The sequence below is a fragment of the Lissotriton vulgaris genome, chromosome 5 (assembly GCF_964263255.1).
Source record: "Lissotriton vulgaris chromosome 5, aLisVul1.2, whole genome shotgun sequence".
NCBI classification, from domain to species: Eukaryota; Metazoa; Chordata; class Amphibia; order Caudata; family Salamandridae; genus Lissotriton; species Lissotriton vulgaris.
In genome coordinates, this window is record NC_141693.1 from 1,066,351,572 (window position 1) to 1,066,366,257 (window position 14,686).

A 14,686-nucleotide genomic window follows, 5' to 3' on the forward strand; every position below is an offset into this window, starting at 1 on the left:
GTAGTAATAGCTAGCAGTCAAAGCTTACTCCAGGAGGTGATAAATGTATTAGAACTCAACTATAGTATGTTACATTAATTATACCCTCTTATCACCCTATGCAACCAGCCTAGCTATGCTTTTAAAAGGGGCTGATTTAGAGGAGGTAGTTGTGAAATGAAGCACCCAAAATATGCTAGTTGACGAATGGTCCTCCAATACCCTAAAAGCATCTTATGGGGTTTCTATGTGTGCAAATGATCCTGCAAAGTGATAACAGATAGTAGCCCACCCTGTAAGACTTAAGTGCTGCAAGGCTCGTGGAAGAGGCTAGGCTCAGTTAGGAAAGGTAGAGAATCCACAATTGACTGACATGCCCATTGCAGGAAAGATGGTGAGATGAGTCTTTTTATTGATGTAAAAAAACTGGGCTCTTTGCTTTGGATGGTTTGACCATTAGTACATGACCCAATAGGAGCTGCAGCATAAATAATGGTGTGCACAGAATCAGTATGACTGAGCTCTCAAAGCTAGCTGGCTCATTGTCATGTGTCGAATGACAATGGGGAGGCACAGTATGATGTGCGACTCCTCTCACTACAATCACTCCTGGGAAATTACTTGGAGTCCTGCTGTGTAGTTCTAGGGCAATCTGACTTGGAATTGTAATCATACCCTAATCTGGAAACAATTAGTGGACATTGTAATATCAGTTTTGGAGAGACCTGGGCCTAGCTTTTCCAGCCAGTTTGATTCATGTAAGGTATTTCCACATAATACAGTTTTAAAATATGTATACTTCTTTTATTAGTGATTATTATTTATATTTTTAGCCATTTCAGGGCTATCCACACTAGGTATGTAGTTTCTTGAGAAGCTTCTTCAACAATGCTAGATAATAATTATTCAGTTGATATCACTTCCTGTGATGTCACATCTATGAAGCGCCTTACATGTTCCAATTCTGCACGGGCCCCACCAACCCTAGAACCGGCTCGAACTGGGAATGAAAACTGATGAAGGAAGTTTTTGAATACAACTAAATCCTACAAGGAAAATTCAGAATTTTTATTTGAAAACGAAGAAGAGAACTGATCTCTCTTTTCAGTGATTTGTGCAAATTAACAAGCGGCATCATGAATAAATATACAGATATATTGGTTAAATGACCTTGATTACAATATGCAAAATAATCCTTTTTTTAAAAACCATCAAGTACTTTGGTGCAAAACGGGGACTTGCACAATTTCATTCACATTGTCGCTGGAAATTGGCATTTTTTGTCACTAGTGTGTATAACAGAAAAGGTGTGGGTGAGGCCCATCCTGAACTAAATATGTGTTGCACATACTGATATATTCCATGGTTGGTTTATATTGACAGAGATCATCCCCTTGGGAAAAGATCTTCTGTATTTAATAGTTATTTACCCAGAGGTTCTAAGTGTTTGAATATTCCTCATTTTACACTGCTTTACTAACATGTTTTTTGTTCAGTTCACTATTTAATGCAACTACATAGCAACTGTTCTAGACTTCACACCAGCAGCAGCTTAAGTGGTCAGGAGTCTCCATCTGCCCGCTCAAAATTTTCAGCATTTGCTTCTGGTTCTCACAACCATAGATCCATCAACTCTCCTTGACCACACACTGATCCACATGACTGTAATTGTCATCTCTGATCATTTCTCTTCAAACCTCATTTTCCACAGTGATGCAGAGGCCCAAATTCACTCTAGTGTTTAAACCCATCTAACATTTGCAAGCCATAAGGCACTCCGAACCATCAGAACCATCATTACCTGTCCCAAACAACCCAAACCTGATTTATTCACCAAACCTCACCCTACCATCAATGTTTATTTCCAGATCCACTTTCCCATCAACTCTGAACCACCACTGTCTTGCACAACCTTATTAAACTACATGCACTGTCATTTCCACAAACGACAAGCCACACATCTTGAAGATCCTCAATTCAAATGTGTCCAAAAAATACCCTCAACTTTGTTCTCATATAATTCAAATCTTTATATTTTTATAGAGTAACCTTTTCCCCCACAACCTGTTCGTAAACACTCTGTGTTCTTCCCACCGAATCCCCCTTCACTGCCTTCCTAAACTCACCCCATCCCTCTGTCTGACATCCTCTAATGAGAGTAGTCCTATCTCAAGACTGTGGGAAGAAGCTATACATAAATATTTATTTGTACATCATACTTCTCTTTTTAACAATCATCTTATCTCCTCTCTTCCTTTTTGTGGTGTAGCTTGACAGCACAACTGTCCCCAGACAATTATGTGAGAACACCATGAGAGTGGCTTTGGCAGTGCCGCATGTTGGGAGCCAGCAGTACATGTTTTGAATGCTTGCACAAAAAAGTAAAGTGGTTGCTCTCCACATTAGCTGTGATCATTGTGTTTGTTTATCCAGCTGCCTACGGTTGAACTTTCAAGGCCGCATACATTCTATTACATTGCCTTAGATCACTCATGGTGTTTTATCTGGCAACAGCACAGATGGGAGGAGGGCAGTCATTAACCTACATGTCAGTGCAACTGTCACCTGACCTTTTAACCTATACCAATATTATTCTACAGTTCTTTGCTTCTACATAAATACATGCCCATTCCCATTCTATGTACTTTCGGTGCTTCGTGTTACCATAAAACATTCCTTTAAAGCCAGACATATTGGCTTTGCCAATGCTTGTTCTCTAAACATTTTGAACCATTAATCATCTGCAGGTTCTCCTACTGCTTCTCCATCTGCAATCTCTGGAGTTGCTCTTTCACAAGTACACTTGTTCAGGGCACCACCTCCTTCCAGGTCACTGAGGACCCTCTCTCTAATCCAGAACATTTGTGTGGTCACCAAATAAATTCTGGGTACTGTGGTCTTGCTTTGCTTCCATTGAAAAAATTAGACTAACACGCCTGACAACAATGATGTGCAAGTGAAATGTCCATGCCTGGAGACAGTGTCTTCAATGACCTGGAGTAAGTTCATCACCCTGGCATTTGTCAAAATGGATCCATGGGCAAAAGGTGAGGCAAAACATTTTTTCTGTCTCTTCAGTGTGAAGAACTTCCTGGTTTCTGTTATGCTTAGGAAAGCATTGCGACATTTCACACATGAAAACACTTTGTTTATGCCTGTGTATTGTAGGTCCTCATTCATCAGAAGTCTGCTTACTTTGGCGGAGACTCAGTGTCCATGATCGACTACATGATATGGCCCTTTTTTGAACGTGCCGAAGCATTTTGTTATCAGGAGTAAGTATCCTTTACGTTTTTTATTCATATGATGAATGTCTTTTAACAAGCACTGGCAAAGGCAGTGATTTTGACATCTGTTCTGTAAAAAGCAATCTGTGGTATTACTGTTGGGGTAAGTTTATCGAACCTCAAAATCCAATGTGGGACTGGTTCAGTTTTAAATACCATCAGTAAAGCATGTGGACGAACACAAAATTAAAGCACAGGTTCATGTTGTGGGCAGGGTAACAGACAGCGCCCCCTGGCGGCAGGATGTCAGGCTCATCTTCTGTTTAGTGCCACCTATCTTCATCAGAGTCTATCACAGTCTGCACAGACGATCAGCAGAAGGAGATAAAGTGAAAACTCAGCTTTTAGAACATACATTTTTACGTTAACAGCCAAAGCATGGGAATGAGCAAATATTCATTTTACAAAAGTGTGCATATGTACATGTTTTCAATTAATATTGGTGAAGTACAAAATATCCTGCTCCCTTGTAAGATATAAAAACAATTTAACATGTTACAAATGGCACAATAATGGGAACCGTACGCTAAAGAGGTATAAAAAAATATTGGAATGCCTGTTCTCAGATCCTTCCATCAGGGAAATATCCCTCCCCTCCTGCAGCCAGCTGGTGTCAAACACGAATGGCTGAGAACTATTACCAAGAACTACTTCTCCATCAATAAACAGCATTGGCCATGGATTAAAATTAATTCTCAAGCTAAAATGGCAAAATTGAATCAAAAATAAAGCAGATCTTATAACACTGTACAGAATATGGAGACATTAGTCGTTGTGAATGCAACGTGGGATGTAAAGAGATGCTGCGCTAATATCTGACTCTGATACATAGTATATGTGCATCGTGCATGGTATGGTGAGAATGATCTCTAGGCGCTGATAGCAGGTTAGTAGCCAAGTTAATGTTACTCATTTTATCATTATTAAAAGGATGATAAGCTTCCCTTCCACCAGCCCACCAGACAACTTCATTCAGTATCACTCTCTCTTGCACACACCCCGTATTCACAGGACCAGAACTTGGGAATTTAACATTACACACATGCTCTGCAGCGGATGCCCTAATCCTTAGAGCGATCTCACTTGCATATCTACAAATTCAAATAACAAAGGCAAGGTGCCCCATCGTCTCTTTGGTTACATATATTTTTCTCTGTTATGATTTGTAAACCACTGTATGGGCATTAACATCATTCCATATGTTTAGGGAGATCCTCTACATTGGCTCATCTTTCTCCTGAAAAAGGGGTATTCACCACAACTGGTATCCGAACATTTCTTGAGATAAGAGGATAATAATATCAAAGTGGCTCCACTTCAAAAAGTTTTTGACCTGTAGTTCTTCCCAGAGTGTCACCTTATGAAGGCTATTTCTATAGCTCCACTCTCACCGTATATGGGATATTTCTATAGCTTCTCTCCCACATTGTTGGGAAAATTTACCGGCTATAAATGTTCTGGTGGCGGATTATCAGTGGCTTTGAGATAAAGCATGGTTACACCGCACACAGTATCACCTCACAATAGAATGGGTAATATTCCTGTCCATTTGTGAGAACATTAGCAGTTCTCATATATGACTGGGAAATAACATAGCCAAACCATTTTCCACATGTTTCAGCGAATCTGGCCTCTAGTGCCCAGTGATACACTTCCTCTTTTTTCAGCTATGACATTCTCTTTGACATATTAGAGTCTACTGGTTCGACTTATACACTTTTCGCTCATCCAAGTTTCACACAGGAGTGTGAAAAGTGGCATTGGGAGCCAATGACAGTTCATGATCAAAACAATTATAATCCTTGTACCTTAATGTTCACATGAAAAGCTACCTACTGCAGAAAATACACCTGTATGGCAAACATTTTGCAGTCATTAGTTTAGTTGTGGGAACATGTGTGTACCAATGGGAGAAGCAGGGAGGTTTCCAATAAAAACTGAGTGAAGTGCAACATAAATGTGAGAATGTGGGTATTTAACTGTGGCAAATAATTCTAAATTTTAATATAACTAGACGCACGGAGAGCGATCATGACCCTTTGACGATAGAACTGGATTTCCAGCTGACCAAAGAGGACCACAGTGTTGCAACACTTGTAAATAGGGACATAAGAGTGGTACAAGGTGGGAGGCGAATACGCTGGGCAACTATTAAGTAGTCAGGTGAAAACATGGCCAGTTTGTATCAGAGCATACTTCCCCTGCTTGAAAAGGCTAACTCTATCTATGGTAATAACACTGTGAACAGTGTGAAAGTAGACATAGGCGCAATCCACTAGGAACTTTGGGGGATTTCTTTTATAAAGTGGACCCCACAAAGCCCAAAAAGCCGGGTGATATAAATCCCTGGTTTTCTAGGGGCTGCAGGGATGGGAAGTGTGCATTACTCAAGGCCCTTAAGCAAGGAAATAAGGTATACATTATGGAAGCAAGACATGCATACAAGAAAATAATCCTCAATGCTAAATCTGAGTGGGAAGCTGAACGATGGGACGCAATCAGGTCCGCACTAATTGCAAAAAATCCAAGAACCTTCTGGAACCTCGTTCATACGGGACAAGCAGAGGGCAAAACATTGATTGACCCATATATTCCCAAAGAAACATGGGCTCTCCATTTTAAAGAACTTTACTGTATTAATCCAAACAAGAGAGGCGAACACCTGCCTAGTCTGCTCACTTTAGACCCAACTTGGGGTACGCCTCCCTGCACACTAACAGAGGTACAAATGGCATTAAAAAGCCTCCAACAGAATAAGGCTCCAGGGTTAGACCGGATCCCAGGCGACCTCTTTAGAGACGAAATGATAGTATGGGCCCCCTATCGCTTATTACTGTTTAACGCTATTCTCCAGGGATAACCGTTACCAAGCAAATGGATGGGGGCGGAGATAATCCCCATATATAAAAAGGGATCCCCGCATGATCCGTCTAATTATAGGCCTATCAGCCTTATCGATGTGAGCCAGAAAATGTATGCCCGGCTCCTCCTGCAACGTCTACAGGTCTGGATTGAGGAGAATAATATCCTGACCCCGCTTCAAGCGGGCTTTAGGGCTAAAGTTTCAACTATAGATCAATTATTTAGGCTCCAGGTCATCCACTGGGAACATGTTGTATTGGATGGGGGAAGTCTCTATCTAACCTTCGTCGATCTGAAGTCCGCTTTCAATATGGTGGACCGTAACCAGTTATGGAATCTATTGCTATCAATGGGGGTTCCGCCATACTTATGCTACCAACTCAAACTTCTCCACGAAGGGACATAAGCCAGAGTCCGATATGGTAAGAACGGACAACTAACGACCCCTTTTCCAGTGAGAAGGATGTTCGACAGGGCTGTGTCCTTGCTCCAACCCTTTTCTCCCTTTCTCTTAACGGGCTTATAGACGAGCTTCTGGCCACAAAAGATATAGACTCCCCCAAACTGGCCTCCCAAAGATTTCCTGCTCTTATGTTTGCAGACAACACCCTGCTGCTTTCTAAATCGCCTATGGGCATGCAGCGGGTGTTACATCAGTTTACTAATTTCTGCAAAAAAAGGAACTTGGTGGTTAACATCAGCAAAACTAAGTATATGATTTTTAATGCGCATACTTCTAATTGTCCTCACCCTTACGATGGAAGGTATGCCCTTGGACAGAGTTCCTACTTTCGAGTATTTGGGTCTGACTCTGAACGATAAAATGGGGTAGGCTCCCCAAAAGGTCAAGGCAAATCTAAAATTAACCCAGGGGGTATTTTAAAAGTTAAAAAAAATGTGCTGTAAAATATTAAGTGCCCCTCTTGAAATCTTTAGTGTTCAAGCCAGGTCTTCGTCTCTTTATGGGGCGGAACTTTGGGGTCACACATCAACAAATGAGCTAGTTATGACAGAAAATCATTTCAACAGGCAGATTTTGACCCTTCCAAAAAACACGCCGCTTGTGTCATTAAGGTTGGATTTAAATATCCGCCCTATTTCCAATGTTATAGCCTCGTGGCCTCTGTTGTATTGGAGGAGACTTTGGAGCACTCCTGAGTTGGCGAGCTACAAGGAAGAACTAAAAGTGGTAATGGGATCTTTAGGAGCAGATAAGATCCATTGACTTTTATTCGTCAGACAGTCTTTTAGGTCGATGGGGCTGGAGAACCTCTGGATCAATCCCGAGGTCTCTAGTATAGCTATCTCTAAGAAAACACTGGCCCTAACAATAAAAAATGATAAGGTCACAGATAGGTCAGGGTGAGAGAGCAGTGGCGGCTCCTCCAGTATAGCATGTAAGTCATTGCCTCCCACCCTGAAGCCACCACAAGCACCACAAATTTTAATTAGAAGTACCATTATGTTTTCATTATTGTGTTCCTTGGGTTTCTGTTCATGGAGAGGCCAAATCTGTTGATTTGCAGGTGGAAAGAAATAAGCCAGATGTGCATGTCAGGATGGACAGTTCTCTTCTGTGACCAGCCTAAAATGCGCTCTTCATGCCTCTTGAACCTGCACTGTGTTAAGGGACCTGACAAAACAACACACAATTCTCTGAGTCTTCAGAGCACAGAGTTCACCGGCCCCAATTAATCTTTGATGTTACTATTATAGAACAAGGCAAGGATTGGTTCTAGTCAGAGTGGTTCAGGTTGGTCTGTCACTACAGGCCCACGCTGACAAGGCTGTGTGTAGGTGGGAGTATTATAGAACCTGGGCAATCACTATCTAACTTTATTGTGCAGCCATACAGTGAATGGCCATGTGTCTGTCCCTTCTGGGTGATGCTATGTTGTTCTCCTTGTTCTTAGCATCAGAGATGGCATTGTGCTCAAATGAAGTTGAAGAGACCAGCCGCTTTGTTCTAACCTCTCCAACCCAAAGCATGTGTCTCCAGGCCCTGCTAAGTGTCAGTCCAGGTCTGTGCTTTGAATCTGGCGACAGACAATGTAATTTACTCCAGTACTCAACATCTTACGCTAGTATGTGGTTCACGCTTTATTCAGAAAAAGTATTTCTTGTTTTATTGTTGAGTGACTTCAGTTTCTAGTTCCCACTCAAATACTTTAAATAGGTTCAGTGCTTCTCATTATACTGTCACGCTTGAGAAATAGAGCATTATCACAGATAGGCCCGCTGGGGGATGGACAGGTGAATGAGAGATGTTGTCAAAGATCCACTGTAGGAAAACATTGGATGATTTTGTTTTTTTGTTCGATAATTTTCAAATTATTGGCCACTGCCGGCAATGTCTGTTTAGTGGCATGAGCAGACTGTTTCTAGCCATTCTTAAATAAAGCTAGGTTGTGGGTCTCAACTTGTCTTTTGACAAAGGCATTGCAATCAGTACGTTGACTCGGCGAGACTATGTGCATTGAACCTGGTGAGTCACCCTGTAGATTAATACACAGTTGCTCACTTTGAACCTTATTGTAGCAGCATGATTCTGGTCAGTTCAATTGACCTTTCATCCTTCAGAGGTTGTTAAGGTGATGACCAGGGGTTGTAAAATAATGACAACCTCATTTCTACTGGTTGCAGTGGCGGTATAAATGGGGAAAGTATGAAGAAAAAATGTGTTTGACCAGTGTCTTTTTCCTCATATTCTTACTATGTCCGCAGTGGCGATAGAAAGGCAATGTCCTTACAATGTGGAGGTTGTGAGGAAAATAGGAAGGAGTAGTGCAGATATTTTCACCTATGCCTCTCTTCACATTTTCCTCTTTTTTCATATGTATGGAAGCTGGGATGTCTGCCAGAAATCATAAACGAAGTTATAAACGAACAAACACTCTTCATGCTTTTAGCGCCAGTGTCGGAATCAATCCATCTCCCTCACCTGCTAAAAAACCTCACCTTCATGAAAAGATGAGGTGTTCTATAAATATTGCGCACAGATAATATCCTCGCAAGTGGAAAAGAGAAAAAACTGATAATTAGATAATTAGGGAAGAACAAGCGAAACTGCAACTCAAGTATATTTGAGGTAATAATTTGCTATTAGCATCAAGAAAGTGTTTCTGTGGCACAAAAAACACTTCCATTAAGGATTTTATTCTGGTATGTTGCATTTCACTGTAGAATCGTCACTGGTAACTGAGATCACTTTGTAAACTCTTTGCTTTGCTGTGTCATCGTTATTGTAAACTGCATCAGTCTATAGTATCTGCTGTGGATGACATTACAGACTATTGCAGCAGAAAGGCTTTCGTATCAGTGAATCTTCATGTGTGGACACTTTCATCAACCATGTATTGATTGCCTTTTACATGTGACCCTGTCATGAATGAAAAAATGTATGCAGGGCAACCCTAAGGAATTTTTGCAAAGTCAGCCTCCGAGGACATCTTAAACTCCTGAACTGGGGTCCCTAGAAGTCGTCCCTAGATGTTGTCCCTAGAAGTCAGAGTTGGCAGTTATAACTATCTGGATTTCTCTGTCACATACAAACATTAGTTCTCTTCGGCTCTGACCTACACTCTCTCCCTCCTCTCATTTATTTATGTCCTATTTCTTTACCCATAGATGTGTTGTCTCTTTCTCTTTTATTTTCGAATTCTCGCCCTTTTATGCAAACAAAATGATCTCCTTTCTCTTGTTTCTCTCTCTCTCTCTCTCTGTTCCCCATTATTGATCTCTTTCCATCTCTCTACTCTCCTTCTTTCTCCCACTCTTTCTATTTCTCCTGCTCCCTCTCGTTGTTTCTTTTCATTCTCTTCTTTTGCTCTGTCTACCTACCCATCTCCTCCTGTGGTGTTGGTGCTTGCATGCATCGGAATGCAGGAGGTGAGTTTAAGAGGCAATGTAGAATGTGAGAGATGTAAAGGTTCTGTGGAGTGGCAGTTGAGGGTTGAGGCTAAGTCAAGTGAGAAGCTGCTGTGATAAGTTGAGAATACAGAAACAGTATACATTATTCGGAGTGTGTATCTTCTCTACCAACTGGAAATGATCTCAACTCTGTGAGAATGATCGTGTGCAGAAGAAACTGGAGGCCACTTAATACGAGAAAAGGATATGCCTGGAATCAACATGGATAACCGAGGCAGAACATTTATTCAGCACCTATGAGAGGCATGGTGTAGAATTAAATGAAGAATTGACAGGACCTTTGAGTCTGGGTGCTGTGAGTACAAGAATATCGCTTGTGGCGTTTTCTCTATGCTTAGGGGATTATTCCTCTGATGGCGCCGGGGTAGGACTTGCGAAATGGGGCAGATCCTGGTCCCGACTGCTCAGTTCATCTCCTAGGCCCTCCCTAATACCTGCTAATTTCCGCTTGAGTAACTCGGTGGAGGAAAGCTACTCCTTGTTATGCCGGTCGATTACTGACACGCTTGACAAGGTTGTGCCCCTCCGTAAATCTAGAGGGAGAGTGAACAGGGCTTTTCCCTGGTACACGGAAGAGCTACGACAACTGAAGCTGAGCTGTAAACGTGCTGAGAGAGTGTGGAGGAAGCAGTACTCCGCCCCGGCAAAAAACTCGTACAGGCTCGCTTTGCGTGATTACAAGGCCCAGATTAAGAGGGCCAAAGCGACCTTCTTAGAAGCTTCCTTGACTCAGGCGTCTAATAAATCCCAAGCCCTGTTTAAAATTGTCAGGGACTTGTCCCACCCTGTCTGTGCGGCTAATACGGTTCGTGCGTCGTAGGCACTTTGTGACTCACTGGCTATCGCTTTTGAGGAGAAGACTGCTAAGATCCTGGAGGGCCTAACGCACCCTTCACCCACTACCTTCGGCTCGGGAGCTCCGGTTGGCTCGCTTAGTCGACCCCAGCCAATTGCCTCCAGCACTGGTTTGGGAGCTCCGACCGTGCCACCCAGTCGACCCCGGTCGCTTGTCCTCCCTCCAAGAGTGTCGGATATGGGAACTCCGGTTGATCTGCCCAGTCGACCCCGGACTGATGCCTTCGGCCCGAGTCTGGGAGCTCCGGGTAGCTCACCCAGTCGTCCCCAGCCGACTGGCTCTGTTTGCACCTTGGGAGCCCTGGGCGTGGGAGCTCCGGTGGGTCTGCCCAGTCGACCCCAGACGGGTGGTGATGACCTGTGTCTGGGAGCTCCGGGCAGCCCATCCAGTCGACCCCAGCTCAATGCCCCTGACCTTTGTTTGGGAGCTCCGGTTACCCCCCCCAGTCGACCCCAACTAAGGTTTTTTCCTTCCCCTTCCTTCGAGGAATTTTATAAGGTGGCACATACGGTGTCCTCGGGGTCCCCGCTTGACCCACTGCCCCCCAAATTCTGGAAGGCTTTCCATGCAGACCTTTTCTTGCCTTTGTTCTCGATCTGTCTCCAATCTTTGGAGTCGGCATCGGTGCCAGATTGCTGGAAATTAGCAGTAGTGTCACCTCTGCTTAAAAAGCCCACTTCGGACCCTGCCTGTCTCTCCAACTACAGGCCCATATCCTTGCTCCCTTTTCCTATCAAGATTCTGGAAAAATGGGTGACTCGTTCACTCTCAGGTTTCCTGGAAAAAATCGGCTGGTTCGATGAGGACCAGTTTGGCTTCCGCCCCGGTCACGGGACGGAGTCCGCGCTGGTGACCGTGTTGGACAATCTCTGTTCGCGTGTCGACAGTGGTCGGGCAGCCTTTTTAGTGCTGCTCGACATGTCGGCCGCGTTCGACACGGTCTGCCATCGGACCCTTGTCAGGAGACTGGAGGAGTGCGGGGTCACTGAGGGGGCAAGAGACTGGCTGACATCCTATCTTGATGGCAGGCAACAGCTGGTTTCACTTCCACCATTCACCTCTGAGCCAAGGAGTGTAGGTCAGGGGGTCCCACAGGGCTCGGCCATCAGCCCTATACTTTTTAATTTGTACCTCCGTCCTTTAGTCCAGCTAATAAAATCTTTTGGTGTCTCGGCATTCAATTATGCCGATGACACCCAGCTGATCTTTTCACTGGAAGGGAATAATGTGGTCTCGCTGGATACTTTCCATCGCTGCATGGCAGCCACAGCAGACTGGTTACGAGCTAATTCTCTACAATTTAATAGCTCCAAGACGGAGGTACTCCATTGTTCCATCCACAGGATTCTGCGGGCACTCCCAGACAACTTTTGGCCTAGTACCTTTCTTGAGCCAATACTGGCGGCGGAATCAGCCCGTAATCTGGGGGTGATTTTTGGCCCTAACCTACAGCTTGACATACACGTCAATAAAACCACTTCTACGTGTATGATGCTGTTGCGCATGTTGCGCAAGGTTTTGCCCCTTCTCCCCGCTCAAGCAAGGCCGGAAGTAGTTCGTGGGACCATATTAAGTCGCCTCGACTACTGCAATGGGCTTCTTCTGGAGGCCCCAAAAAATCTGACCGGTAAGCTACAGCGGGTGCAAAACATGGCCGCCAAGCTGGCTCTCTCCCGCCCTAGGTCCAGTTCCTCCACCCTTGCCTTAAGAGACCTACACTGGCTCCCGGTTCATCTGCGGGTACAATACAAAGCTGCGTGCCTTGTGTTTAAAGCTGTTCACCAACAGGGCCCCATCCCTTTGCAAAAGATGTTTGCATGGTACTCTGCATCGCGACCCCTCCGCTCTTCTTCGGCGCATCTTCTTGTAGTTCCGAGGTTTCACAGAGTGAGGATGGGTGGCCGCTCCTTTAGTGTCGCAGCGGCCAAACTTTGGAACTCCCTGCCACTTTCTCTGAGAAGCCACAAGGACTACCTTCCCTTTAGGAAAGCGTTAAAAACCCACCTATTTCCATAAATGGCCTGAGCTGTTAAGTCTATGGTTCTTGATCAAAGCGCCAGGATGCCCTCTGGGTGACAGGTTTTGCGCTCTATAAATACACTAAATAAATAAATAAATAAATAAATATAACGATTAATTTGGCCACACTTGCCGGTCTCGAGAGGAGCAACTGAAGCATAACGAGCAGCGTCACAAGAGCGTTGGCACGACCTAGAGCACAAGCTTCTACTCAGCCCATTGTGTTGTGAGGGATAAAATAATCCTGTAGTGCCGCTGAGGAGGAAGGAGGGAATCTTGGAGTCGGAAGTTCAGCGACAGAATCTTTGAGTTGAAAGTTCGGCAACTCACATCACAGTATGCGTGGCTTACACACTGATGCTTACGTCGAGTGGCTATCTTGGATTTGGTCGACTGACACACAGGAAAACAACGGAGCACAGGGAGGTGCCCATGATGAGACAGGTATTTTGTGTGTTGCAGCCAACTAGAGCAGTTTGCTTTGACACACACACACCTTCCAGCAAGTTAATTATATTTTGGATGTTCACAGCGTACTACACACCAAATAGAGATTGGTGTTGCCATCGGTGATCCGCACGCCTGGGGGGTAATTTTCGTTTATTTATGCGCGTATACATTGGTGAGGCGCACAGCATATGAAGCAAGCAAATTTGTAAAGACTGTGATTTGCACACCAGTAAGTACTGTTGTTGTTAATGGGAAGTTCTACATCAGTGATACGCACACCAGATTATGAAGGATTGACATTTTGGGCTATATTAGAGATCTTTAAAGATTAAAGGATATTATTTCCAAGCTTTGTGGGTTGTTAAACTGTTATCAATCAACAATGGGCCTGATCACCAGACAATACACCCAAATCTATATATCCAGCAATAGAGGGGTCACCATAAACTTAATAACTCCCTCACGGACTTGAATAAGCCCCCAAACTCTGGTGTATCCAAGTTCTAAAATATTTATACCATCATACTCCACCCAATGTGCAGGAAAAAATGTGGGGTGCAGGAAAAAATGTGGGGAGGAAAGGAGGCACCTCACGGTCGTAACACCAAGGGGACTGCTAGCTGGTACTCGTCAGCAAGTCCACTTATCATCATCGGTTACCACTTTTCCGTTTAAAGAAACGTGTGTGTATATTGTTTAACAAAAAAAAAAAAAACATGAAGTCAAGAAAAACTAAAGACCTGAGTGTGATACAATGCTAATAACATGTACACCCAGTGGACCCCATGAGGATACAAACAGAGAATCCTCACCACTTAAACTTGGTGAAGCTACCTAGCTATAAATATCTTTATTTGATGCTGCTACCTTCCCAAATTAAAAAAGGTTTTGTTCAAACCATAATCAATTACGCCAACATGTTTCGTTGCCCAGGAAGAATTTCAGGCAACTTCTTCAGGGCAGCTGGGGTTCCAAGATTAGAATCTCATGGTAGGTTCACATCAAACCTATGATGGTATAAAAACAAGAGGAAAATGCCAACTGTGAACACACTTTGCTTAACACTGATTTAATGTGTTGCCACTCATAAAATCATGTACTACCCACCAGCTGGTTGCGTCCATCATATATAACTGCAACCATGCATAAAAAGGAAGGGGAATCTAATATGCGTCAGTAGATCGCATGTCCCCACAGTGAATGCCCAAAGGTCCGATCACCTGAAAAGAAATTTTAGACAGTCATGTAGTAGCAGTGTATACAACTATCTAATCTTATGTAGTCACTGATGCCCGCATCCCAT

The 14,686-nt window shown here is 43.7% G+C and overlaps 1 protein-coding gene across 4 annotated transcripts in view; it reads left to right on the top strand.

Annotated features, from left to right (window-relative positions):
- Positions 1 to 14,686, top strand: part of LOC147712018 (glutathione S-transferase omega-1-like) — a 610,936-nt gene that overhangs the window by 557,552 nt on the left and 38,698 nt on the right. For all 4 annotated transcript variants that reach the window (XM_086922748.1, XM_086922750.1, XM_086922747.1 and 1 more), the window contains exon 6: positions 3,148 to 3,254. In XM_086922748.1, coding sequence (XP_086778874.1) covers positions 3,148 to 3,254 — 107 coding nt within the window. The remainder of the gene's footprint in view (positions 1 to 3,147; positions 3,255 to 14,686) is intronic.